This window comes from Microcaecilia unicolor, chromosome 9 (assembly GCF_901765095.1).
Source record: "Microcaecilia unicolor chromosome 9, aMicUni1.1, whole genome shotgun sequence".
NCBI classification, from domain to species: domain Eukaryota; kingdom Metazoa; phylum Chordata; class Amphibia; order Gymnophiona; family Siphonopidae; genus Microcaecilia; species Microcaecilia unicolor.
This window is the reverse complement of record NC_044039.1, coordinates 1,420,269-1,447,886: the sequence shown is the minus strand read 5'-3', so window position 1 is coordinate 1,447,886 and position 27,618 is coordinate 1,420,269. Positions and strand designations below refer to the sequence as shown.

Below are 27,618 nucleotides of genomic sequence, written 5' to 3'. Positions count from 1 at the left end.
AGTCTCTGCCTGTATAGGGCATCCTTTTACCTGCTCTCCACAATGAAGACTTGTAAGTTAATCTTCCACTATGTCATCTGCTTCACCTTCCATTTTACTGGGACTAGTGGACCACTTGCCCATCTGTTTTTAGGACTATGTATACCCTAGATCAGGGCTTCTCAACCCAGTCCTCAGCACACCTAGCCAGTCAGGTTTTCAAGATACCCACAATAAATAGGCATGAGATAGATTTGCATAGAATGGAAACAGTGCATTCAAATTTATCTCATGCTTATTCAATGTGGATGTCCTGAAAACCTGGTTAGGTGTGTTCCAAGGACTGGGTTAAGAACCCGTGCCCTAGAGGAAAGAAGGGACAGGGGGATATGATAAAGACTTTTAAATACTTTAAGGCATATTAATGAAAACACATCTCTTCTATTATATATTTTTTTATTTTATTTTATTTTATTTTATTTACTGGGATTTATTAATCACCTTTATGAAGAGATTCACCCAAGGCGGTGTACAGCAGGTACAATTTTACATAAAACTTTGAAGTCAGAATGATCAAATATTTTGACACCCACCAGACAGGACTTAACAAAGATCTGGGTTTTCTAGCCCATTATAAACCATAAAGTTGTAATGCTCTGTTTGTATCCACCTACCCACCCCCATCCTGTTAGACTGTCACTGAAATGCTTTGATGTTTCACTTATATATACTGTCATCTACCAACATTTGCTTATTTCCGATCTGATGAAGAAGGGCAACCTTCGAAAGCTAATCAAGAAATGTATTAAGTTATGTCCAATAAAAAAGGTATCATCTTATTTTCTTTTCCATGTTTTATTTTGTTTTATTTCTATTGATTACTCACAAAACTTAAAATTTTCTTAACAGCATAACAACAGTAAAATGACCAAGTTTAAACATCCTATATAATAAAACTCACCCTCAACATTCTGAAGACACTGACGTCAGTGAAGCCAAGCCACTGACGTCACTTCCTTCAAGACAGGTTCGAAGGGTTCGTGGTGGTGAAGCCACCGAAATCGCCAAGTCTCCGGGCCCCACCCTTGCATCAAACGTGATGACGTCGAGGGCAGAGCAATGGCGTCACACACCGAGGGCGGAGCAATGGCCTACGGTGCGTTCAGGAGGTGCGGAGCAATGACGTCAGAACGACGAAGGGGTCGGTAGGTAGGGAGGGAGGGAGGGAGAAGGGGGGGTGTTGGGGAGGAAAACCTTACTAGCGCCCGTTTCATTTGCTTCAGAAACGGGCCTCTTTTACTAGTAAATACAATAAATGAGGTAAACTTGAAAACCAAAATATAGAACAGGAAAAGTTCTCTACGATGACGAATCACAGAAGGCAAAAGTAGAGACTAATAGACGATTCACCACTGGAGACGTGAGTCCAACAGTCTTTATTATATCAAAGATAACGACCCAACACAGGCCGTGTTTCATCAGGGGTCAATAAATACACCAAGTAGTGAATGCAAAACGAGGAGTCCTACTTGTATGTGTGTTGTCAACTCACTAAACACATAGCACTAAACAGAAAATGCTGGACACAAATTATCAGAGCAAAAGTCATAAGAATGGATAGCTCTGATAGTTTGTGTCCAGCATTTTCTGTTTAGTGCTATGTGTTTAGTGAGTTGACAACACACATACAAGTAGGACTCCTCGTTTTGCATTCACTACTTGGTGTATTTATTGACCCCTGATGAAACACGGCCTGTGTAGGGTCGTTATCTTTGATATAATAAAGACTGTTGGACTCACGTCTCCAGTGGTGAATCGTCTATTAGTCTCTACTTTTGCCTTCTGTAAACTTGAAAACAGCAACTTGAAACCTAATTATAGGGCTACCATGAAACAGTATCAAAAATATACATATTTAGCAGCACTGGAGTTCAAATACCAGAGATATAATTCAATGTCAGCATAATACTAATGAAACATCTAACAAACACACATTAGAATATTCAAATAACATAGATAGGATGCTAATACTTTTCTACAATACAGCTTACCATATAGCTGAGGTGCCAACTGCAGATAGTTATTTATATATTAGGATTTATTTACCGCCTATTTGAAGGAATTCACTCAAGGCGGTGTATAGTAAGAACAGATCAAACATGAGCTATAGGCAATTAAAGCAGTAAAAATATTCAAATAACAATAAAAAGTGTGGCATAGTATACTGCTTACAATGTCAACACAATACATAATAGAACATTTTAATTGATAGTGAAGGGTAAAGCAAAGATGGAACATATAGATAGGTAAGAGAGTAAGAAGAGTTAAAAATTAAGGTGACTGATTTAAAGAAAGTTGCACATGAGGTCAGAGAGATGGTTAAATATTATCTCTGCTAGGGTAGGAGAGGATAAACAGATGGGGACAAAATGCATGATACAGGTATGAGAAAGCAGTATAACTTGCTCCTTTAGTCTTATGGAACGCACTTAATGTTGTTTATTGCTACTATTTAAAAGAAAGATATTAAATAATGAGGGAGAGCATGCAGAAGTCCAGAGTCAGTCTAGGGGGTATGTTTACTAAGGTGCATTAGTGTTTCTAACGCACCTTTAAATTTAAGGTGTGTTAAATGCTAACATGCCTATGCATTTGTATGGGTGCGTTAGCGTTGCTTTACGCGCGTTAAAAACGTTAACGTGCCCATAGCGCACCATAGTAAACATAGGCGTAAATGTGCCAACATTTTTCAGTTCTTTGATATATATTTATGTCTTCTTCAAGTCAGTTTCCAACAGCTTTTTTTCAGGTACTACCCAAATGCAAACACAATTATAATGCTAATTAATAAGTTTTGGATGTTACTGAATTCTATTATTCTGTCTCACAGTATTTTATGAAATCAAAACTGAGTATCAGTAAAAACGGCTTTAAAAATGATTGTAACTGGTGGAAATAGCAGTAATAAAGGCTGTATTTTGTGCTCATTTTTTTCTACAGTGTTCTATACAGTAATACACAAAGTGTTTTGATTTCATGATATTTATATCTACATATGGCACGCTTTCAAATAAGTAAAAATTAATTTAAGAAATCTTTTCTCCTCCACCTTTCGATTTTTTACAGTTGGAGCACGCATAGGTAGTCCCTTATTTCTAATAATCTTGTGCTATTGTTTTCACTAGTGTTTGCTATTCTTTTGGGTGTACTTGTGACTCCGCCTACTGGCTTCAACTGGATAGCCTCGCACCGTCGTCCTGTTCTCAATCTAACCTCCTTGTTGCTAACTGTATGGCTTCCCAACGTGGGGCGGCGACCAACCATCCCCTGCTACTGTTGAACTACTACTCCCAGCATGCTTCGCCAGAGCGTCACTCAGTGCCCGCCTCTCGTTCCCAGCATGCCTTGCGAACGAGGCCGGCGGAAGCTGTGGATGATGATGATGTAGGCGGCTGGAGCTGGTGCTACAAAGGTGAGTACGTGGAACCTCGCTCGTACCTGCGCGCGGTCCACCACCACTGCCTGGGCTCTTGGACGGAGGGGGAGGAAGTAGTGTGATCCGAGGTGCAGAGATTCACTTCCCCCCCCTTCGGCTCCGCTTGCTGCGCGATCTCGGGGGAAGAGAGAGCGGTCATTTGATGCTGACTGAGCATGCCATGGGAAGGGGGTGCAGAGCAAGGTGAGGATGCCATGGGGATGAGAAGAGGTGGAGCAAGGTGCATGTGCCATATATATGGGGGGGGGGGGGGCAGAGCAAGGTGAGTGTGCCCCTGGGGAGGAGAGGGGGCAGAGCAAGGTACGTGAGCCCTGGGGAGGAGAGGGGATACAGCAAGGAGAGTGTGCCATGGGGAGGAGAGGGGATACAGCAAGGTGAGTGTGCCATGGGGAAGAGAGGGGGCAGAGCAAGGTACGTGTGCCAAGGGGGGGGGGGGGGGGGGGGAGAGCAAGGTGAGCGTGCCATGGGGAGGAGAGGGGGCAGAGCAAGGTACGTGTGCCATGGGGAGGAGAGGGGATACAGCAAGGTGAGCGTGCCATGGGTTGGAGAGGGGGCACAGCAAGGTGCATGTGTCCCGTGGGGGGGATACAGCAAGGTAAGTGTGCCATGGGGAGGAGAGGGGATACAGCAAGGTGAGTGTGCCATGGGTTGGAGAGGGGGCACAGCAAGGTGCATGTGTCCCGTGGGGGGGATACAGCAAGGTAAGTGTGCCATGGGGAGGAGAGGGGATACAGCAAGGTGAGTGTGCCATGGGGAAGAGAGAGGGCAGAGCAAGGTGTGTGTGCCACGTGGGGGAGCAGAGCAAGGTACATGTGCCATGGAGGAGGAGGAAAGGGGGCAGAGCAAGGAGATCTTGCCATGTAGTCCTCACCAAAAGCTAAGTCCTCTCACCATCCTTTAACTTAGCCTAAACTTTAACCCTTATCCCATCCCTTACCAGCAGCCAAATTCTCATTCACACGGAACTTTCATGTTATCCCTCATCAATATTTGTCTCTTATAAAATCCCTACCTGTTAACATTTCCCAGTCCTTCTCAAACACTCAACTGACCCCACCCTAACTCTCCATTTCACCAGAGCTCAACCTTCTTCCACACCTCAATCCGCAACCCATTCTTAACTCTGTCATTCACCTGAGCTACAACATCTACACACAGAATTCCACAAAAGTTGAATCCACCGGAGCTCGTTAACTAAGATAGGTTATTTCTCACTCTAGAAAAGCAGATGTCATAGTGGCGCTATCAGAGTCGTAAATCTAACCAGACTGACTGTGCCTTGCATACTGCACCGTTCATTGTCCCTTCAAGCCAGACAATTGAGCTGAATCCTTATATGTATGGTACAGACTTTTATTGTATCAATCTCCTTTTTCTTTTATTTAGAAAGGGGAGGCATGTGTCCATCGGCTGAGCAAGGAGATATGGACCCTGTGACAATCAGCTAAGCAATGAGAGAAAAGCTGGAAGGGGGCTCCAGGAATGAGAGGAAACCTCCAAGGGTGACACAGGATTATGGCCCCTCCGTCTGTTTCCTGGAGGCATGCTTCAAACAGGACTTTTCTCTCCAAATATTCACATCATCATATAGCTGTGTTTCTGCTCACTTTTTTCAGGTAATCTCAGGAAGTTTGGGCACAATGATAGGTTTCTGGGCAGGGCTGGAAACATTTCAGGGTGCCAGACACCTACAGATCTGCCAAGTTGCCCATTTTCAGGAGGAAGACTTTTTGACCTGTCCTAGCTTTGAAATTACATTCTACTGCAGTGTGGTTATTTTTTGTCCTCAATTCTTTGTGTTGAAATGAGCATTACAGGCCCCATAGTACATCAGGATAGGGTCTTCAGAAATCTAGAACCGACTTAAATCTCACCCTTATACTGGATAACTTGGTAGCGCTGAGTCTAGGCATGCAGAATTCAGGGTCTGGCTCTCAGCAGAAGAGATGCCACTGGGACCCAGGCTGGGAAGAGAAAGATCTAGTACAGTGGTGCAGGTTGATGAGTACATAGGCCTACCGGGTTTGGACAGGCTGCTGTAACACTGATGGCAGAAAGAGATGGATGAAAGTAAATGGTAGATCTGGCAAGCCATGCATTGTGTGTGTATACTAGGGGGTGGGAGGGGTAGTGGGTGATACAGAGGAGATGAGGGAGGGCTGTCCGTTCACTTGTCTATTAGATTGTAAGCTCTTTGAGCAGGGACTGTCTCTCTTTGTTAAATTGTACAGCGCTGCGTAACCCTAGTAGCGCTCTAGAAATGTTAAGTAGTAGTAGTAGTAGTAGTTGGGGGTGGTATGCTTCCACTGTAGTTTTAACTCATTTTACTAGTTTACGTAGGTCAAAATTCTAGCTTTGTGACTCGAAGTTGGCAGATAACAGGATGAGGAGGGAGGAAAAGCAGGCGATAACGGAAATATTTTCCTTTCTCTTACTTCTCTTTTCCTTTCTACCGTTCCTTTTGTCTTTACATTTCAGTTATGCATTACTTCATGCTTCCAGGAAGACCTTTAGTAATGTGAAAGTCAGTATCTCCAGCCAGTGGACGCCATTCTCCTTTAACTCCTCAGTCTTCATAGTGGAACCAGATGAGGTGAGCACAGCTACGGGAGCCCAGCTTTTCTGGGGTGAAACCCAGAACTGACGTGGTGCACATTTTTTCAGGGCTTCTCAAGTACTGGTAATTCTGCTCTTGTGTGTCTCTGTAGGTGAGGTGTGTTTGAGGATTTTTAGTGAGGCTAAGAGCTCCTCTGTTTTAGCTGGAAGCTGGGGGTTGATACAGACTCTTGATACACTGGTGTTTTTTGTGTTAGATATGGAAGAACATTCACTTGTTCCCGGATAAGGATGCGGCCACGCTCTTCCTAGGGTTGCTGGACACCATTTTCCTCTTCTCCTATGCTGTGGTGAGTAAAGATTGATCCAGACCAGTCAGGATTCTGCCTCCTTTCTCTGACAGGACTGTGACTTATGCTGTTACTCCTTTGTCAGGGTCTCTTTATCAGTGGAATGATCGGGGACCGTTTGAACATGCGTTGGGTGCTGTCCTTTGGCATGTGTTCCTCAGCCTTGGTGGTAAGTGTTGGGGCTTTGGGCTCATCTAGGGAGGGGTTTGGGCTGTACAGTTACCATCTGCATGTGTTGCATTATTCTTCCAGTGCATTTTATAGTGTTCCCTCTATCTATAAAAAGACTTAAGATGTGGAAGGGATGAATGATGCAGCACAGCGCATCTTCATAGCATCAGTTTGTCATACTTGTAGCTGTTTTACTCAGTGCTTTCTTTGTGTCACTGAGACCTATTCTCGTCTTTCTTGTGTATCCAAGAGCTTTGATTCTTGTTCTTTTGTGGCCCCACAGAACTTTTCAGCATGCTGCCAAAAATGTTTAGTATATTTCTACAAATCTACCATTCTAGCCTCATGCTGGAGATTCAAGAATACCATGAGGGTGCTTCTGGTGTAATAATTCTTGAATTGCAATCATAGTCTCCATCTTCATCTGCATTTCCCATGGTGACTATGAATGCACACCAGGTTTCTGTCGTACTTGCTACAACCTTCCCAGCAGTTCTGTGCTGTAGAGCAATGCGCCACATAGCTGGAATTTCAACACATTCTGAAGCGTTAACCTCCAGTTGCTGAGCAATCTTTCACACCCCCCCCCCCCCCCCCCCCGGTCTATCCTACTCCTCACTCTCTAACATTCAGGAAACCACTTTGGCCTGAAAGTTTGATACATGGCTTTGGTGACACATACAAGAGGTAAGAGAAAAGAATTACATACGTGCAAGAAATAGCAGAATTTCTGGCCTGGTGGGGGACATGACGACATAATTTTACTTGAAAGCTGATTAATGCTAATTCAAACAGGCTGTCCAAATCTGTGTACAACTAATGCCACAAAAACAGTGGACACATGTAAACAACTTGGGCTCTGGCGGGCACAAGGCCCACACTACCGATTTATTTCTGGACTCCTGATGCAGGCAGTATAGCTGAAACACGGCCCATGTTGAGTCCCTTAAGCAGTTATATGCGTTTCCGTTTATGTTATGTGAGCTGTTGCTAATAAAGGTCCCTTTTCGAACATACCTTTAGCTACACACTGGTTCTTTGGTCAGCTCCACTGTTAAGTTTGTAAGAACTCTTAACAAATACAGACCAAATATAACATCTCCCAAAGTGCAAACCACATTAGAACACAACTATCCTTCCAGTCCGTATATTAAGCACAGTGAGGTTCTATGAAGTGTGCGTTGGTGACCAGCATATATGTTTGCTTGTTGATATGGTTCACAGGGAGCCAATGTCCAGGGCTGCAAGAGATCAAGAAGCTGTAGGATCAAAAGAACCCAGAAAGGTTGGGTAGGGGGTGACAGACCGAGGGTGTTGGACCAGAGGGGTGGCAGGTGTCTTGGATGGAGCTCAGACTGAAGATAGGGAAAGTGAACATTGTCCTCCAAATATTTTCACTGGGTGTCAATGTTATACAAAATCCTGCTCCCAAATAAAGTTAAACTCTGTCCGCCATAAAAGTTCCCCAAATATTTTCACTGGGTGTCAATGTTATACAAAATCCTGCTCCCAAATAAACAGTTAAACTCTGTCCGCCATAAAAGTTCCCCATCTACCTCTCTCCCACCCAACCTTACAATGACAAAGCATTCCATCTCTCTGGCTTTCCCTCTATCAGCCACCCACCTCATCCCATAACTAAGATGCTCCTTTTCCTCTTGCCTCCAGGATTATACAGCGTTCTCCTGTCTTTCTGTTGTGGGATGTCTCTTAGTTTTGAGAGATGTATGTTTCTGATACCTGTATATTTTGCCCAGTGCAAAAGGAAATGCATTTCTGTTCCTATTTCTCCAGTGTAGCACTGCATGTACAGTCTAGCTGTATAGGGATTCCAGTTTGGGTTTTGGTCTTGCATTCCAGTGTCTGCTTTGTGGTGCTTATTCTGTATTCAGTGGAGGCGCTGGCTCAGTAGAGTAAGAAAATGTACAGATTTTGACCTTGGCTACAGGCCATTTGATGTCATATGGTATTTCTGTGAGTGAGTCCTGGGAATGAGCTCTATGCTGGGTGTTCCTTCTGCAGAGCTTTTGTTAAATTACAGTGTCTGAGAATGGAAGGAGTTTGTAAACTGTAAAGGGAAAGGTCTTAATTTTGCTCTGCCGTCTTTTGTTTCATATTCATTGTGTTCTTTCTTTTCCCACAGATGTTTGTTTTTGGCACTGTGACAGAATGGCTCCATTTCTATAATAAGATCTTCTACTGCACCCTCTGGATCATGAACGGCTTGCTGCAGTCCACGTGCTGGCCGTGTGTTGTTGCCATCATGGGCAACTGGTTTGGGAAAGCCGGGTATTTTTTTTTTTTCAATCCTACATGTGTGACTGTAGCATTGGGGGGGGGGGAGGGGGAGTAGCGTTTAATTTCTAATCACTATAAAGGCCACCTAAAAATTATTTACAAAACCAAATTAAGAAAGAAAACAGACTAGAGAATATTGAGCAGAGCTTCAACTGGCTTTCTATACCTGTGCTGATCAATCCATTTGTTAAGCTGCTAACACACCATACTAAAAACAGTGTGAGTATGCACTGACAGTCATTAATACACATTTACCAAAGGTCCCATTGTGTGCGTGGAGATATATTTACTAAAAACAGTGCGAGTGTTCGCTAACGGCCATTAACACACATTTACCATGGGTCCCATTGTGTGCACTGAGATCTATTTTCTAAAAACAATGCGAGTGTGCACTGACAGCCATTAATACATGTCACAGAATGCCTAGCCACCCGCCTGGGTCTAACCCTGCGGCCACTTAGAGGGTCTATCCCCAGCACAACTGAGGTCTGCCTGCACCTGGGCATGTGTTCTACACTAGCACCCTCCTCCCACCAACTGGGTCCCAACCGCCTCTGGACGAGTCTCCCACTCTCAATTTATCCCCAGTGATTTCTAGGTTACTGGGGCCACACTCCCAGTGGTCCCACAGTTCCTGGAAAGCACTTACAGACCTAACACACAAACCAACAGGATTCTTAGTCCAGACAAGCAGAGTCAATAAACTAAAAGGTTTATTGTCATAAAAAATATTGAACAGTGAGCTATAAAAATAGATGGCAAATAACAGGTAACTGAATAACGATCAATTATAAAACTATCCAAACATTGTATCACTACCTGGATACTGCCTGGGAAGTACAGGAAATATAGCTGTTCATAGGTTACAGAATATAACTGCTCATAGGGTCTCGGTAAAGGGGTCTTTCTCTCTCTCTCTACTTCCAAACTGAGACTGGGGAAAAAGCCAGTATTTCCAGACTGAATTTGAGCTCCTGGGCCAATCATAGCCCAAAATAACTTTTTTTTTTTTTTTTAAACTAGTTGGCCACATCATTTCAGGTTACTTTCTCTTTCTGTGTTAAACTAAAGAAGGAACAGTCATATCTCTGTAACAGCTTTAAACATAAAACATGCACCCCCTGCTGGCCAAACTAAAGAAATACACTTCATGAAACATTCTTACAAGTCACATGCTGGAAAATTCACTATTTTACCAGAATACACATTTACCACTGGTCCTATTGTGTGCACTGAGATGTATTTACTAAAAATAGTGCGAGTGTGCTCTGAGATCTATTTAGTAAAAACAGTGCAGTGTGAGGTAAGTTATTAATACACATTGTGTGCACTAACAGTCTTGCTCCATCCACAAGGTGATATCACACTGCTGAGGCGCCATGTTGTGCTTTTGGCCCTTCTTCCGGCATCTCCTCAGGATCTCCCCAGCCCTGGTCCTTTTCATTTTGATGCGTGGCTTTTACACCTCTTATTACCTCAGTTCTGCAGTTGTGTCTGTTTCTTCTTGGTGTATACCTTGCAGTACATCCGTTAACAATTCACATGCTTGTCCCTTTTTCAATCATTTTAATTGTCCCCCCTTGTACGGTCTTCGCTGTTGAGACATGAGTAGTTCTCCAGTTGTTCAACGGCCTCTGGCTCTTAAGTTTAGCTCCCTTAATCTTAAGCCCATTAAGAACAAGGACCCAATGTTCAGCGCTGTTTAATCAGCCAGGAACAGCTCCTGGACGGTTACATAGTGCGTAGCTGGCTAAGCGCTAGATAGCTGGTTATCGCAGCTGACCAGCTATATTGCGACTGTTCAAGTGCTGGACGGCTACATTTAGTTGGCAAATCGGACCACTTAAATAACAGTCCTGTCTTTGCCCCCTATTAACCGGCCAGCGCTGATTATTCACGTAGCTGGTTAAGGTAAAGCCAGCTCTACATCTGCCACTACTGTGTGCTAAAGTTCTACGTTAAACTTTGATAACTGAATATTTTGATAAAAAGGGCCCCTTAGTATGTATTCGGGCACATCTGCACCAGTGGACTTCTCCAGTCCAGCCCAAATTTTTATGAGATGCTCCCTGCCAGAGACACAGAATCGTATGTATGTATCTGTATAAGAAAACCACGAGAGGGGTCACCAGGAATCCACTCTGACTTAAAGGCACATCTGGATGTGGAGCTGCAACCACTGGGTACGTTAAAACTCCATTAGTGCAACACACTCTGGAGTTAGTACAGAAGCACTGAGCAGCTTCTGTTTAGGAGGTGATAAGTGACCCCACATGAACTGCCCTCCATCATGTAAAGTTCTTGCATTTGCTGCTAGATGTTTTTTCTCAACCCCCTCACACTTCCTCCGTTCCTTTGATTTTCCTACCCCATCCCCCCCTCCCCCCCAAGATACTCACTGCTTCTACTAATTCTCTCCATGGCCTCATCCAGAACTTACTCCCCCCCAGTTCAATCCCTCCTTCCTGTGACTACTGCAGTCTTCCATTAGCTGAACCTACCACAGTCCCTGCACTGGAAGGGGGAGGATTTGAGAGCTCTAGAGGGCTGACTTTAGCCCATCCTTTTCACTTCCAGGAAGTTAATTTGTTAATCTGTAGAAACCGAGTCCTGAGCTCATTTGTAATTGTCTATTGCTCATGTTCGATTTATTCTTACTGTACACCACCTTGAGTGAATTCCTTCAAAAAGGCGGTAAATAAATCCTAATAAATACATAAATTTGCCAGGCCTTACCTAAACCTTTGGGCCCTAGGCACGTGTCCAGTTTGCTTGGGCCTTAATCTATGCAGACAATCCTTTTTGGTTCTGCCTTTTTTCCCATCACGAAGAAACTTGTCTCTCTGCTTTCTCTTATTTGGCCCCTTCCCTGTGGAATACTATCTTAGCAACAACCTTGCTACCTTTGCCTCATTGCCCTTTGTCCCCAAGTCAAGTCCTGCACTGTATGACTTCCGTATGCTGCCTCTTTCCGACTCTCTTTCTCCTGTCCTTTTGCTTTTGTTTACCAGGTATAGAAAATACACCAACAAACTAAGCAATCCTTGGTCTTAAGCCTCCATTCTAAAAACATTCTCTGAAATTCAGTTGTGCTGAGTATTTGGAGGACTTTTTTCTCAGTAGAAGTATCAGAGTGTAGGTTTTAAGGATTTTGATTTTAGCTTGCTCCTCTTTTCAGTAGTTCAAGGTGTGTTGCAGATACTTTCTCGTCCTGTCTGAGGCAATGGAGGGATTAAGTGACTGTCACAAGGAGTCCTGGTGAGACCCCTGGTTCTCAGCCTGCTGCTCCTCCAATCTGTGTTGTCCACCTTCTCTTGTATTGATAGTCTTTCACAGACCAGCGTCCCATGCTGAAGAACCGCCCATTTCTGGACCCTCTGGTAATCATGAGTGATTTGCCCAAGTGAAGGTATTGCAGTATTGTCCATAAAATCATTCTTATGAAGCAGTGTGTGCTTTCAACACGCATCATTCAGAGGTCATAAGAGCATAAGCATTGCTGCACTGGGATAGACTGAAGGTCCATCATGTCCAGTGTCCTGTTTCCAGCAGTGGCTCTGTGTACCTGAGACTTTCTCTAGTGCCAGCTGCTCAGGAAAAATCTGAAGAGAATAAACAAGTTTCCTAATATTTGTTATGTAACGCCTAATGTCCAGGTCATGGGTTTCCTGCAGTTCTTGATTTAAGGGCAGGGAACAGTTGAGCATAACCACACCCCTAAAGGATCACAAAAGTACAAACTGGGTGATTTCCCAGTGTGTGCAGGGATTTTTTTCAGATTCTGGATGATCTAGGCCATAGCTGTGATGCTTGTTTTCCTTTCCTCCACATTGCTCTTACATAGTCAGCTTGACCTGACTCAGCTCTGTTTTTCAGCCGGACCAGCTGTGTGACAGCAGGAAGGACCTGGTTACTCCTCTCTCTTACATCCTTCATCTTTGGAAGGATCTCTTGGGTTGTGTTTATAGCAGCAGGTCACTCTCTAGTGTGTAGGCACTGGCCCCAGCAGCGACTTTTTAAGGTGTTGCGTCATCACGGCAGGTCAGCATGCACAGAGAGCAGGATTCACTTATGTGTTCTGCACCACTGCGCCTAGCAGGAGCACAACCAAGCAATATCAGGGAGAGTGGATGCGGCAGCAGGGATGAGGCTCTTTATGTTCTCTGACTGCTCACGTTGTTCTGTCAGTGTGGCTGCAGTCAAAAGTGGAATCAGCAGAGAGCGCAAAAGAGGAAGAGCAGCGGTGGTGGTGGGAGAAGAGAGGATCCCTTCCATTCTCACTGGCAGCAACTGCTTCCTTGTAGAATTTTAAAAGTAGCTCCCAAGTTACTGCTTCTCAGGTTGGGAAAGGTTGCAACTCCATGTTAAAAGATCCTCTTTCTGGCAGAGCACCTCCTGTGTGTGTGTGTCTTGGGGATTACTTGCCCTGCCTCGTCCATGACCTCTCTCTTCTGTTCTTGCAGGAGGGGTTTCATCTTTGGGCTCTGGAGTGCTTGTGCATCAGTGGGGAACATCCTGGGTGCATTCCTCGCTTCGTCAGTTCTGCAATACGGCTATGAGGTGGGTGTGATCAGGGCTCGTGGGAGGGAATAAGAAACACAAGTCTTAGGACTATACTGAAAATCTGCCTAACCCTATCAAACCATTTCATCTTTCTGTAGCTCCCTTCTCACCCCACTCTGTCACTGAATCCCTTTCTCTTTCTTCATTGACCAATAATAGTTCTACAAGTTAAGTTTTTGGTTGTGTTTATAAAATAAAGATCAGGATTTGAGCTGTTTAGACAGAAAGAGGTTTGTGTGCTGGGATCTTTTATCCCTCCCCGGTGATTGTGCTGGGGAGTTGGCGTACCTCATCCACTGTCTGGCTTTCCTATCTACTTTGTAGTTCACCCCTTATGCATTGTCTAACTGTTTTTTACTCTTTCATTGCCTGCTTTTTTAGACTGCAAGGTGCCCAGATAGTTCATGTAATGCGCAGGGTAGAAAGTTCTTAATAAATTTGACATTTGAGTATTGACCCCTTTACCCTCCCCTAGCCCGTGTTTCATCCTTGTGATTTTCATCTTCACTGAGTGGATTCAGCAGGTTCTGATAACCTTGCAACATGTCTGTCTCGCTGGAGAAGCCTGAGGAAGAAACTTCAATGCCTCTATGGCTCCCTTACATACTCCTCTGGCTTTGCTTTCACCCCTTCCCCTAAGGGTAAGGGCAGGGCTTCAGATTGTTTTTAAGGTTTAGGGGCAGATATGATGTTACAGCTGATGGGTGAAGAAAACTTCTTTTTCTAAATTCTCAGTACTCCTTCCTAGTGACAGCATCTGTTCAGTTTGCTGGAGGTCTGATCATCTTCTTTGGTCTCCTGACGTCACCAAAGGAAGTGGGTAAGTGACTCTGTGCCTGTGAACACTAGAGGGTTCAAATCTTGTCCCCCTTCGTATTATGCTAAAGCCTCTGATTTCAGTTTGTTTAGGGTAAAAGCAGTTCCAAAAGTTTGTGATCCTCACTTAGGATCTGTTCATCCTTATCCCTCTGGAATCCTGTACAAGTCGCTTTTACTTTTTAATTCTAATGTTGACTCCCGTTTCCCTTGAAGGAAATATTATTCCTGTAGCAAATGAAGGATGTTATTTAGAAATTATTTTAGATTCTACTCTTAGTGTACTCAAAGTAGTGAAAATGGTGAGAGCAGATTCCTTCAAATTAAAGATGAAGGGTCTTAAACACTATCTTGGGTTTGAAAAATTCCATATGGTGGTTCAGACTTTAATTTTGCCTTGTATAGATTATTGTAATATTGCATATTTGGGTTTGCCAAAAACATTAAAGATCATTGCAAACTGTACAGAATGCAGCTGCTATGTAATCTTTGGATTAAGGAAACTTGGTTGTATTTCTTGAAATAGCAGGAACTTCATTAGCAGCTAGTTAATTGCTGTTTTTTTATGTATAATTCATAAAATTTTGTATGGTGAAATGAAAACAAAATTGAGTTCAGTGATAGACGATAAGGGAGTTACTTATTGTTCCTTCACTTAGGCGTGTGAGGTTAGTCTTCAAGTCTTTGCTTAAAGCCCACCTCTTCAATGCTGCGTTCGGCACCTAACCCTTACCGTTCAGTGAATCCAGACTGCCCCAATTTGACTGCCCCTATCGGACCGACCGTTCACTTGTCTATTAGATTGTAAGCTCTTTGAGCAGGGACTGTCTCTCTTTGTTAAATTGTACAGCGCTGCGTAACCCTAGTAGCGCTCTAGAAATGTTAAGTAGTAGTAGTGTGAGAGCACGAGCTAAGTCTGTTGTTGGACTTCAGCAATGGTATTTGCTGCCCCTGGCAATTCATAAGAATATAACAGTAGCCATACTGGGTCAGACCAATGGTCCATCTAGCCCAGTATCCTGTTTTCCAAACAGTGGCTAAACCAGGTAACAAGTACCTGGCAGAAACCCAGTTAGCAGCAACATTCCATGTTACCAATCCCGGGGCAAGCAGTTGCTTCCCCACGTCTGTCTCAATAGCAGACTATAGACTTTTCCTCCAGAAACTTGTCCCAACCTTTTTTTTTTTTTTTTAAACCTAGATACGTTAACCACTGTTACCACATCCTCCGGCAAAGAGTTCCAGAGCTTAACTATTTGTTCAGTGAAAAAATATTTCCTCCTATTTGTTTTCCATGTAACTTCCTCGAGTGTCCCCTAGTCTTTGTACTTTTGAAACAATTAAAAATCGACTTACTTCTACTCGTTCTACACCACTCAGGATTTTGTAGACCTCAATCATATCGCCCCTCATCCGTTTTCATCCCTAAAAATCCAATCACTTTCGAGAGAGATTTTTTCTAAAACTTAAAATGTTTTCTGCATTTTTAATTAACATTTTAGAAGTATAATTTTAAATGTGTGTGCTATTTATGTTTTTGTTATTTAGAAGTTTTGAATGAGAGATAAATATAATAAGCTGAACATGTTCTAATTTTTTAGTTTTCAGGATACTCTTTAATTTACAGATTTAGAATGGTCCAGCCATGATGAAAAAGAAGCAGTGGCAACCAAGGGGAGAGATGAGAGATGGCTCAGGAGTTCACCAGAAGAACAGATTTATTGAAAGTACCAACAAATGGTTTCCAAATGATCACAGTGGCCACACTGGAAGCTGCAGAGCTGAAGACTGCAGTCCCTGTTCGGAGGACTCGATGGGCATTTGTTGAGTTCCGTTTCACCTGGCAGAATTGGTTTGGAGCTGTCGCTTTTCTTGCAGTGTGAGTTTTGACACTGGCAGAGTTTAAGAACATTCAAGACTTTCCTGTGTTCGGAGTATAATTTTGGCATGTCGCAGTTTGTGGAGCCTTGATGCATGCATTTGATGCCGAAACACGGCTGTGTCGGGTCACAGTGAATGTTTCAATAAATCTGTTCTCCTGATGGACGCCCGAGCCATCTTTCATCCTGTCACCAGTGTTCTCCCTAATTTTTACTGGCCCGTGTGTGCATAAAAAAACATTTTGTGTGCAAGTTTTCAGCCTCAACTCAAATGTGTGCAGTATAGCCTGTGTTCACAATAAAGAAAGCCAGAAAAGAGTTTGTGTACGCAGTTGCTAGGTATGTGCACTCCCTTTCTGATGCGTGTACATTTTTATTATTTTGTTACATTTGTACCCCGCGCTTTCCCACTCATGGCAGCTCAGTGCGGCTTACATGGGGCAATGGAGGGTTAAGTGACTTGCCCAGAGTCACAAGGAGCTGCCTGTGCCTGAAGTGGGAAAGGAACAAAGTCTACCACCCTAACCACTAGGCCACTCCTCCACATATATACACAACTTGGAACATTGGTTGTCACTGCTCCTTTTTTCATGTGTGCTTCTAAGGAGATGACTCCTCTTGTTTCCTGTTTTGTTGTTTAGGGCAGGTGTTGGTTACAATTTGTGCTTCCAGATACAAACGCAAGGGTAGTCTTGGAAAGAATCGTATGTACCCTGCGTGCTGCTGCTTTTCCACTTTTGTTGATTGGAATCTTCCTGCTGCAGAGTTTCACTGGGTAATACAAGGTACTTCCTCTTCTGGTTTTCTTCTCTTCCTGTATTGCAGGTTTTCCAGAGCCTGTGGAGGAGGATGAGAATGGTGGTTCTGAAGAAGATGCACACAGGCCTCTGATGACCAGTTCTGACAGTGACGAAGATGAGCAAAGTCATTCCATTCAGGCTTCTGACGCAGTCAGAAAGCCCCAGGCCATTGGTTTTGTGCAGGCCTGTTGTTTGCCGGGTGTTCTGCTGGTGAGCACCTTTATTCGTGTAGTTTAAAAATAATAATGTGCTCTGGACTCTGCTGCTCTACGTCCAGCCCTTGGAGACGCTTGCAGAGGCCTCAACTTGTGACACAAGTACAAGTTGCAAGGCTAAGACTGGCTGTGGCTATTCTTATGTTTTTATGACTTTTTTTTTTCTTGCAGTACTCTCTGGCATACGCTTGTCTGAAACTAGTGAATTATTCATTTTTCTTCTGGCTCCCCTTCTACTTGAGTAATAACTTTGAGTGGACAGAGGCTGAAGCAGACCAGCTCTCGATTTGGTATGATGTTGGTGGAATTATAGGTATGTCATGTCACTCTACATAGTAAATTGCCTCTTGCTAAAGCATGTCCTTGTTTTTATTATATGGAAGGTTGTAAGGATGCCTCTTAGGGTTTTTAATGGACATACATCCTAGTTAACTATATCTCTACTTGATACTCCTGTTCCTGAACCCTATCATAGCCACTTCCTCTATCCGCCTGCGACTGTCTCCTCTATCCTGCTCTACAGTAATCTGGTCCCACTAATTATTTCATATTACCCTAATTTATTCACTTTTTTTAATTTAATGTAATTACCTTGCCTTGGTTGTCCTGGAGTGATCATTTCAAAGCTGCACCCTGCCGTAGGGTGATCCGATACAAAAACAATAAAAGAAGTGGTCAGCTACTGGCATGCTAAAGTATTCATGCAAAATGTCTTTTCTTTGCAAGGTGGGACCGTGCAAGGATTAATCTCAGACATGCTGAGGAAGAGAGCCCCGGTGCTGGCTGTCAGTCTTGTCCTAGCTGTGGGATCTCTCTATGGATACAGCCGTGAGTATACTGGAGCTAGCCTTCACTAGCAGATGGTACTTGGGAAGAGATTTCAGCCTTTCAAGCCACAAAGAGGGCAGGTGTTCAGGAGAAATGATCCAGGCTACTGACCATAAGAAAATATAACACAGTAAGGGAGATATGATAAACTCTGCAAAATATTTGTATGTTTCTAACAAAGCAAGAGGTAGCATTTTCCACATAAAATTAAAAATTCCAGGACCAGTAATCATGATATGAAGTTGGAGGAAATATGAAAACCTACTGTATTTAGAAATGAGGATGGAACTTAAGCATGTCTGGCACAGATGGTGCAGGAGGAGAGGAGGAATGGTAAAGAAGAGACTGCAAAGCTGATTTGTACAAAGCTTCCTGTACAGCAGCGGCAAGACCAACCAGCACAGACTGGTGGCAGAGCTTTGGCATGTTCACAGGGGGCTTAGGATGGGCAGTCTAGCAGGTGCAGCGGAGAGCTGGGAGAGATCCTTGACTAGAGTAGATGTGTCCTGCGTTCTGCTGATATCATTGCTAATGAAAAAGAGCAAATAGTGATTGAGTTCAAGATAATCCTTTCTTTCAGAAGAGTCTCTGTTAACTTTCCCACCACTGAAGTCAGACTTACCTTTCTATAATTTCCAGTCTCTGATTAGAAGCTCTAAGAATATTCACCCTTCCTTTCCTCTTCAGCCATTGGTGGAAGAACGTCGCCTCTTAATATCCCAGGAATATCGTAACCATCTCTTGGCTTTCTTCACTTTCAGTTTTCCTAGTAAATGGTGCAGTATCTACTCTACTCCCATGCGTATCTGTTTAACAAGCAGCACTCCTCTGCCAGTCCCTTCACTGAATACCAGACACAAATATTTGTTTAGTATTTTGTTTCATTCAACACATGTCTCCTCATCTCTTCTGTATCTTAGTCCTGCTTTCACTGGCATGCTGGAAATAAATCTTGCCACCTTGCTTTACGTGTATTACGACTTTGTGCTTTTCAAGCCTCTCTGCAAAAGCACTCATAGCTCGTCAGTCAGTCCATTGATTAGAGATGATATGCTTTGGTTACCTCAGAATATTTTCTTAAATTCATGGGAATTTCTGACAAACCCAGTTATTAGCACAGTATTCTAGCTGCAGACATGTTTAAGCTTTAGTACTTTAGACCATGGGTTACCATTAGCCTAACCTGGAGGTTTTCAAGCCAGTCCTTGGGCTACAACCAGCCAATCAGGATTTCAGGATATCCACTGTGAATATGTTTGAGATAAATTTGTATGCAAATCTACCTCATGCATATTCATAGTGAGCATCCTGAAAACCTTTGACTAGATGTGTCCCAGGGACTGTACCTAACCCCAGGTACATAAGTTGCTTTTTTCATTGCAAATGTCCTTCAACTTTCTAACCTATAGATCATAAAACTTTATTTCCTGTCTCATGCCTATCTTTCTGATAACGGTACTCACTAAAACTGAACTCCTCCCTTAATGGAGGGATAGGGGTGTGGGAGAGGGACAGGTCTTCTCACCCTACGGCCACAACTGCAAGATTTTTCACCCACAAGAAAAATGAGGGAGGGGGAAGGGGAGGTAAACTGCTTATCTATCACTAAAGGTATAGGGGCAGGCTTTCTCACCCTCAAGGGAAGGGGCAGGGAACATGGATAGGTTTCTTGTGCTGTGAGAAGAGGTGGGATTTCCAGCCCTCAAGGGAAGTGTGTGTGGGGGAGGGGGGCAGGGAACATGCGTAGGTTTTCTTGCGCTGTAAGATGTGATTTCTTACCCTCAAGGGAAGGGAGAGGGACATGTTTTCTTACCGTATGGGCATGGCAGCAAGATTTCTCACCCTCAAGAGAAGGGGGGGGAAGGGGCAGGGAACATGGGTAGATTTTCTTGTGTGGGATTTCTCACCATCAAGGGGGGGGGGGGGGGGCGCACATGGATAGGTTTTCTTGTGCTTTGAGAAGAGATGGGATTTCCAACCCTCAAGGGAAGTGTGTGTGGGGGGGGGGGGGGGGGGCAGGGAACATGGGTAGGTTTTCTTGCACTGTGAGAACAGGGGTGGTATTTCTCACACTCCAGGGAAGGGAGAGGGATGAACGAGAGGGCAAGTTTCTTCACCCTCAAGGGAAGGGTGAGGACAGGTTTCTCACTTTGCAGAGGATAGCAGGATTTGAGCTGAGTGTTAATTCCATGCTCTAATCAGCACTCCTCGGAGTACTCAGATGGGGCGATTTTAAGATCTGCTTCTGAAATCAGTCTGTTTTTATTTTCCAAACGACAGGTTCTCCTAATAACAAGCCCATCAATGCTGTCCTCATGACTGTTACAGGTATGTATGAGTACCAGGCAGCAAACAGGTGAGGAGAACATCATTCCACAAAAGAACTTAGAAGGGTGGGGAGGGGGTTTAGGAGTTGGGGATCATAAGAGCATACATTTCAGTAAAGAGGGCGTGAAGGGAGGATTGGGAGAGTGGCCTAGTGGTTAGTGCAGCAGTCTTGACAACCAGAGTCCCACCACTGCTCCTTGTGACCTTGGCCAAGTCATTTAACCCTGCATTGCCTCAGGGACAGAGAAATACCCAGTGTATCTGAATGTAACTCACCTTGAGCTACTACTGAAAAAAAAAAAGCAAGCAAAATCCGAATAAATATCTAGCTGGAAAGGATATGGTTAAAATAGGAACAAATTGTTGTGTTGGCTTGTAACTTTGTTGTTAATTCTTTTATACATTATTTGCTCAATAAAGAGATTAAAACATCAGTGATCACAGCCATGGTCAGTAGAGAGGACATATAGGAGTTGGATATAGGAACAGAACGAACTTGGCATTACCATTAATAATGTATGTACACAGTTAGGACATATAATAATGTACATATGCGAATGACTGGGCAAGAAGTTTGGGATTCCTGCTAGTGTCCGCCATGGTGCGGGCCTGTTGGTGTGCATACAGTTAACCAGTCCAGCTACAAGAACCAGGCAGTCATCTGCTTCCTGAAGTACAAAAGTAGCCCTGTGGAGGAAGTAACTCTTGTTGGAGTGATCCAGAGGCTGGGGGGAGGTTTGGTTAGCAGGTGTCAGATTACTGGATGTCTGTGTGTGTGTGTAGTTTGTGCTGCTGTTGTCTGTACTATGTAAGGGGCTGTGTGTGTGAAGGCTCCGCTGCCGTTCGCTGTGCAGTGTTTGTGTGAAGTTCAAGTTCCTTTATTATTGTCCCATTTTCTAAGCAGTTGCACTGCCATTGGCTGTGCTGTGTAGGGGTGTGTGTGAATGTTGTTTTGCTGTTGGCTGTGCTATACCTGTTGTGGACTGTGATGATATGGCTTAACTCTGACTGTCTCACTGTTACAGGATTTTTCATTGGTGGCCCCTCCAACATGATCAGCTCTGCAATTTCTGCAGATCTGGGGCGGCAGGACATGATTAAGGACAGCAGTGAGGCCTTGGCTACAGTCACTGGTATTGTCGATGGCACAGGGAGCATTGGAGCTGCTGTGGGCCAGGTAAGGGAAAAGTGTTGTTTTCATGCTCAGGGATGCAGGTTTACATTTGTCCTTACTAGCTTTTGGGAGAGATGCAGGATCTAGAGTCCAACGCTCAGATGTACTTTTAAAGCCACATGCATTTCAACGACCTCGGCAACGACTTTTCACATGAGCACACAGGCTCATCAGCCATATTTTTATATCAAAATTAAAAATTCACTTTTAATATTAGTTTTATAAATGGCAAATTCTTTTCCGCTTATCTTAAAGTCAATCAGACCGCAGGACCAATGTCTTTTTAAAGTAAGTGGGAAAGAGTTATATTAAACGTGAATTTTTGACTAAAAAAAAAAACATTTTTTATATAAAAATATGGCCAATGAGGAGGCAGCTGAGTCTTGAGCCTGTGTGCTCATGTGAAAAGAGTTGCCGCTGAGGCTGTTGAAATGTATGCTTGAGGGCTTTGTGGCTTTAAAAGTACATCTGAACGCTGGGCTATAGTTGTGTGGTATGTGTATTGCTCCCACTCATTAAATATATTTGAAGGACCATTCCAAGTGAATTTAGAGGGTCTGTAGTGACATTATTTAGTTCAGAAATTATATATGGCATTCCTCCCTCCTCCCCCCACCCACCTTCTAGCCCTTTCAGTCTCTTTCTGTCATCTGACAATATATATTTATTTTGGATTAGGTCATGCCTTTTCATTAGTAGCTTCAGTGAATTACATTCACCTAGAGCAGGTATCTTCAGAGGGCTTACAATCTACACTTGTACCTGAGGCAATGGAGGGTTAAGTGACTTGCTCAATGTCACAAAGAGCATCGCTGGGATTTGAACCCTTGTTTTGCTGGATCTCAGCCCACACTGAGTTGTTCCTTCATGCCTTTCTTTTTTCCCCACCTGCTTGGACAGTTTTATAGAGGACTTGTCTTCCTTCTTGTCCACAGCCTGATCACTCTTTCCAGGCCATTCTTTCTCTGTAAGAAACTGTTGGAGTTTGGTATTGAGCCCCAGGAGACAAAGGCCTGCCATGCACATGCTCTACAGGGTCCAACAGAACCTCTGCAAAGGCACTTGTGAAGAAAGAGTGGAGTTTGAAAACTGTAATGCCAGACCTGCCCCTGAAGTGCTGCAGGCTGTAATTGCATTAAATTTGCACATCATGTAAAGACCCTGTAAAGCCCGAGATGGGAATGGAAAGTCTGGTGTGGATGCACTTGCATTGTGTACTGGTGTACCTTGCATTGTTTCACAAGGTTTGCTGCTCTAAATTTCCTCTTCTTTCCTCTGCAGTTTTTGGTGTCTCTGATCCAGGACCAGCTGGACTGGATGTGGGTTTTCTACTTCTTCATTCTTATGGTAAGCACCATCCTTTGTGCTCCATTTTTGACTGTTCAGAAAGCACTAAAAGAAAAGGAACAAGGCAGGGAGAAAGTCTTCAGTTGTCCCGCCTGGGGTTTTGGAGCTTCAAAGTACCACCAAAAAGGATAAGAAGAGAAAAAAAAATCACAACCTGTCGTTAAAATCATCCCTAGTACCTGGAGATTAAAGGGGGGGGGGGGGCAAAGTAACAGTTCCAGGGGTGATTTGGGAAATTACAGACCAGTAAGCCTAATTTCAGTGCCAGGGAAAATAGTGAAAACTATTATAAAGAATAAAATTACAGAACACATAGACACACATGGTTTAATGGGACAGAGTCAGCATGGATTCAGCCAAGGGAAGTCTTGCTTCATCAATTTACTTTCTTTGAAGGCATAAGTAAACATTGGATAAAGGTGAGCTGGTTGATTAGTGTATCGAGATTTTCAGAAAGCTTTTGGCAAGGTTCCTAATGAGAGACTCCTGAGAAACTTAGAGTCATGGGCTAGAAAAGCAGTTTCCTTCTGAGGATTAGGAATTGGTTATTGAAAACAATGGCCATTTTTCTCAGTGGAGGAGGGTGAATAGTGGAGTGCCGCAGGGATCTGTAATGGGACCGGTGCTATTTAACATGTTTATAAATGATCTGGAAAATGGAATAACAAGTGAGGTGATTAAATTTGCAGTTGAGACAAAAGTATTCAAGGCTATCAAAATGCATGCGGATTGTGAAAAATTGCAGGAAGATCTTAGGTCGTCATATCTCAAAAAAGATATAGTAGAATTAGAAAAGATTCAAAGAAGAGCAACCAGAATGATAAGGGGATGCAACGCCTCATATGAGGAAAGGCTAAAGAGGTTAGGGCTATTCAGACGGATAAGGGGAGATATGATTGAGGCCTACAAAATCCTGAGTGGTGTAGAACGAGTAGAAGTAAATCGATTTTTTTTTTTCTCGTTCCAAAAGTACAAAGACTAGGGGACACTCAAGGGAGTTACATGGAAATATTTTTAAAACAAACAGGATGAAATATTTTTTCACTAAACAAATAATTAAGCTCTAGAACTCTTTGCCGGAGAATGTAGTAACAGCGACTATGTATCTGGTTTTAAAAAAGGTTTGGACAAGTTCAGAGGAACTGCCTCCATGGCACCTTTTCATCCATTGCACTTTACCAGGGTTACAAGTTCCCTGCGAGGCATGTGGCTTCTGAAGTCGGGCAAGGAGAGAGCAAAGAGGCAGACTGGTTTACTAACAGAGCTGAGACGATTGATTAGGACTTTTAAACCAATTATATGAAGAAGTTGAATGTGCTTCCATACTGCTATCATTAGTATTGTACTGACGGTTTTCTTATTTCTCTCATAGGATTGTTTTACAGTGCTGTTAAATGTTCATAGTCCTGTTTTTAAGTTTCAATTTGCCATCTCCAAGTTTACCTTGATTGTATTCATGGTTGCATTTAATCACTTTGCTATTATGCTGTTAATAAAACTCTACCTGCCGTACACTGCCTTGGGTTAATCTCTTCATAAATGAGGTTAATAAATCCCAGGTTGTCCATTTTTATAGGGTTTTCTCTTTATATAGTTACTAGTAAAAAAAGGCCCGTTTCTGAGACCAATGAAACGGGCGCTAGTAAGGTGATGACTTTCTGCCATTAATGTTGTAAATGGAAGTGTTAGGATCTTACCACACTGCAAATGCAGGAAAATATGAGTACACTGGAAATACAGAGAAATAAACCAGGCAATCTTGTAGTTCCAGCAATGTTCCTGTCCTGCGTGGTGCACATAAAATGACCCCTTCTCCGTCCTGACACTTCCCTCTGATAGGTCCCTCAACGTCGCGTACCGTTGCGTGGCAACTGTGCACCTTTAACTTGACTCGACTCAGAGAAAATGAGCCCTTCTCCTGACGCTCCTCCCTTCTTCCCATACACGTCCCTCTGATTGGTCCCTGGACGTCGCGTACCATTACCTGAGGCTCCTCCCTTCTTCCCATACATTTCCCTCTGATAGGTCCGTCGGCGTCGCGTACCGTTGCCTGGCAACTGTGCACCGTTGCCTTTGCTAACTGAAAATAACCCATTCTCCTGATGCTCCTCCCTTCTTTCGATACAGTTCCATGTGATATGTCCCTCGACGTCGTAAGTGTGCACCGTTACCTTCACTCTCACTGTTCCTCCCTCGACGTCATCACGTTTTGACGCGAGGGCGGATCAGAGAGATGTTACACTGTTACGAACCCTGTAACGATGTTACGAACCCTTCACCTTCACTGAAGCCATGGAGTCAGCTTCAGAACGTTGGAGCTGCGTTTTATTATAGTAGATAAGTGGTTGGAATCTAATTTGCTGTTTCAAAACTCCAGTCTCCCTCAATGTAGTCTTGTAAAAAAATTCCTTTTTAAAGTATTTTATTTCTGGCTGTGTAATGGCATGTTATTTTACACCGCAAACTGGTCTTTTCATAACAAGTGGTATCTTGTGAAAATAATATTATCTTCCTGTTGTCTATCAGAGAGTTGGTAGCAGATCTGGGATTAGAATTCATTAATGCCTGACGTTACTGTCTCACTAACTTCCTGCTCCTTTCTTTTTTTCTCTCCACAGACAAGTCTGACCGTGGTGTTCATTGCTCCATTGCTGGTGCGAGAGATCAGTATGTTACTACAAGAGAGACGTTCCCGGATTCTGGCAGGGTGACTCACCTCCAGCTTAAGCACCAGGGAGAAAATCTCAAACGGGCAGATGGGACATTTCGAACTGGTGGCTTGTACAACAGGACTGAAGAGAAAGAGAGATGTCAAAGTAATGCACCAGGAGGAACTGCATTTCTCTTTACAATCGATTCCCAAACTGAAGTATATCTCCCTGCTGCCACCTTCCCATGTGCAGCTTGGTGTGCTGGTGAGACGGAGGACAGCTGCTTAGTTCTCTGGCTTTACTGTGGACATTTGTATCCGACTCTTATAGCAGCCCCATGTGGCAGTAGGGTGTTGGAAGTCTGCAGCTGGACCTAGCTGGCAGGTCTTTTTCTGTTCCCTTTATCTCCGAGTGCTGTAGCAACAGTCTGCAGTCCAACACAGATCTAAAGGCCAGTCTTTAGCTGTTCTGGACATGGCTTGTGGTTGAAAATGCTACAGTTCTCCATAACATGAATGCAGCAGAATGCTCCGGAGTTGTTCCAAGCATTGACGACTCTGAGTGAAAACATAACCCGGAACTGTCTCCTTTTCCTCCGCAGTGTGGTGTAAGTGTCGTTTAATCTGCAGTGAGTACACATGCTTGTGTATGTACACATACAGAACAATGAAGGATTGTCCTTGAGGTCAGTAGTAGCAGGAAAGTGACTAAAAGTTGTTAGAGTAGTATCAGCTTACAGTCCTCTTCCCATCCTTATAGCAATAAGGTGAAGTACGATTAACTGAAAGAAACTTTTTATGCAAAACAAAATCTGGTGCATTCAGGGCACAGTTAGGCAGTTGCTTCAGGTTCAGTCCTTCACCCTCTACCAGGCCAGCGAGCAAATTTCCAAGTCCATTCCCCAGTGCCAGATCTGGGGCTGAATATCCTATAAGATAGTGAGGTTGGACTGGGGATCACATGTCACAAAGTACAAGTTATTCTGATGCTAAAACATGTTCCTTTTGTCCTGATTTTAGAGAATAAGGAAAACAAACCCCTATTTCATCTGCTAAGATGAACAGAGTTCTTGATTCAGCTAACTTGCCATGCTAGGAATGGGGCAGCAGAGTAGAAATCTAAATGGCCATTATACAGTGACGGAAAAATGATCTCACCAAATAATACGATGTCATACTGCTCCTCAAGAGGGTTAGTGTTTTCACACACAACAGTCATTGCCCTTAACAATGAATTAATTCATTCAAACAAAATTTATTAAAAAGGACAGATTTAAAAAATATATATATATATTCACAGTCCTTCAGAGTTCATTGAACACTAACCAGTTGTCTCGTTGTAAATGAAACACAAGCCGACCTCATGACTGTAAATACAATTCATGTAGAGCGAAGGGAAACTTTAAGGCTCTGTTTCCTAAACTGTACATTTGGCTTCTGAAAAACACCCTTCAGGGGTGTAAATACAGCCACAATCTGAAGTTCACGAACAATCATGGGACTCACACTGACAAAGTTGCAGCACATGTTGCATTATTCTTTCTTTGTGAATTTTGTGGGGACTAATCAGGAAACACTGTTTACTTGATTCTTGGGTAATAAAACAAATTTGCATAGAGCGAATTGTGAATAGAGCTGATTTTGCATATGCCTGAGCTCTGGTGCTTGATGTGTATGAACACTAATGCACGCATGGTCACAGAGAAAGCAGGAGTTGAAGCTTGATGTGTGTACGTGACTGTAGGGTGAGTGAGAGGACAAGGATTGAAGCTTGGTTTAACACAGTTGCTTCACTCGGATGCAGTGAAGACAAAAAAGGTAACCAAATTCAGGTAAGTAGGAAATGCAGCTGGTGGCGTAGCTTCGGGAGTACTTTCAACATACATTTGCAGTCCTTCTTTACACCAGGCTTTGAGCCATTTACTGAACTCCTCTGTTTTACGTAGTCTTTCCTCTCCTTTCCCATATGTAAGAATAACTTCAGACAAAGCTTGAGTCCCTCTCCACACTTCCGGAATGCGCTCTGTGCTCCAAACTTGCTGTTAGCCAGGTCATTTGTCCCCAAGTGGATTACAATATCGGAATCCTTATTCTCTTCTTGGATCACATTCAGTATTTGGTTGGTACTTCTGATAGCAGAGGATCCTGGAAGACATTGCACTAAGTT

The 27,618-nt window shown here is 43.4% G+C and overlaps 1 protein-coding gene across 2 annotated transcripts; it reads left to right on the top strand.

Moving 5' to 3' along the window:
• Nucleotides 1-3,370: 3,370 nt before the first annotated feature.
• On the top strand, nucleotides 3,371-27,074 carry SLC37A3 (solute carrier family 37 member 3). 2 transcript variants are annotated; one of them, XM_030215233.1, is made up of 15 exons: nucleotides 3,371-3,451; nucleotides 4,862-5,091; nucleotides 5,954-6,068; nucleotides 6,289-6,381; nucleotides 6,467-6,550; nucleotides 8,696-8,841; nucleotides 13,314-13,410; nucleotides 14,149-14,233; nucleotides 16,935-17,119; nucleotides 17,296-17,437; nucleotides 17,851-17,952; nucleotides 20,233-20,280; nucleotides 21,306-21,457; nucleotides 22,736-22,801; nucleotides 25,420-27,074. In XM_030215233.1, the coding sequence occupies exons 2-15, from the start codon at nucleotides 4,991-4,993 to the stop codon at nucleotides 25,510-25,512; spliced, it is 1,509 nt and encodes a 502-aa protein (XP_030071093.1). In that variant the 5' UTR covers nucleotides 3,371-3,451; nucleotides 4,862-4,990; the 3' UTR covers nucleotides 25,513-27,074. The 2 variants fall into 2 exon arrangements, with proteins under 2 accessions (XP_030071093.1, XP_030071094.1); XM_030215234.1 differs by lacking the exon at nucleotides 3,371-3,451 and adding an exon at nucleotides 3,485-3,658.
• The last annotated feature ends 544 nt before the right edge of the window (nucleotides 27,075-27,618 follow it).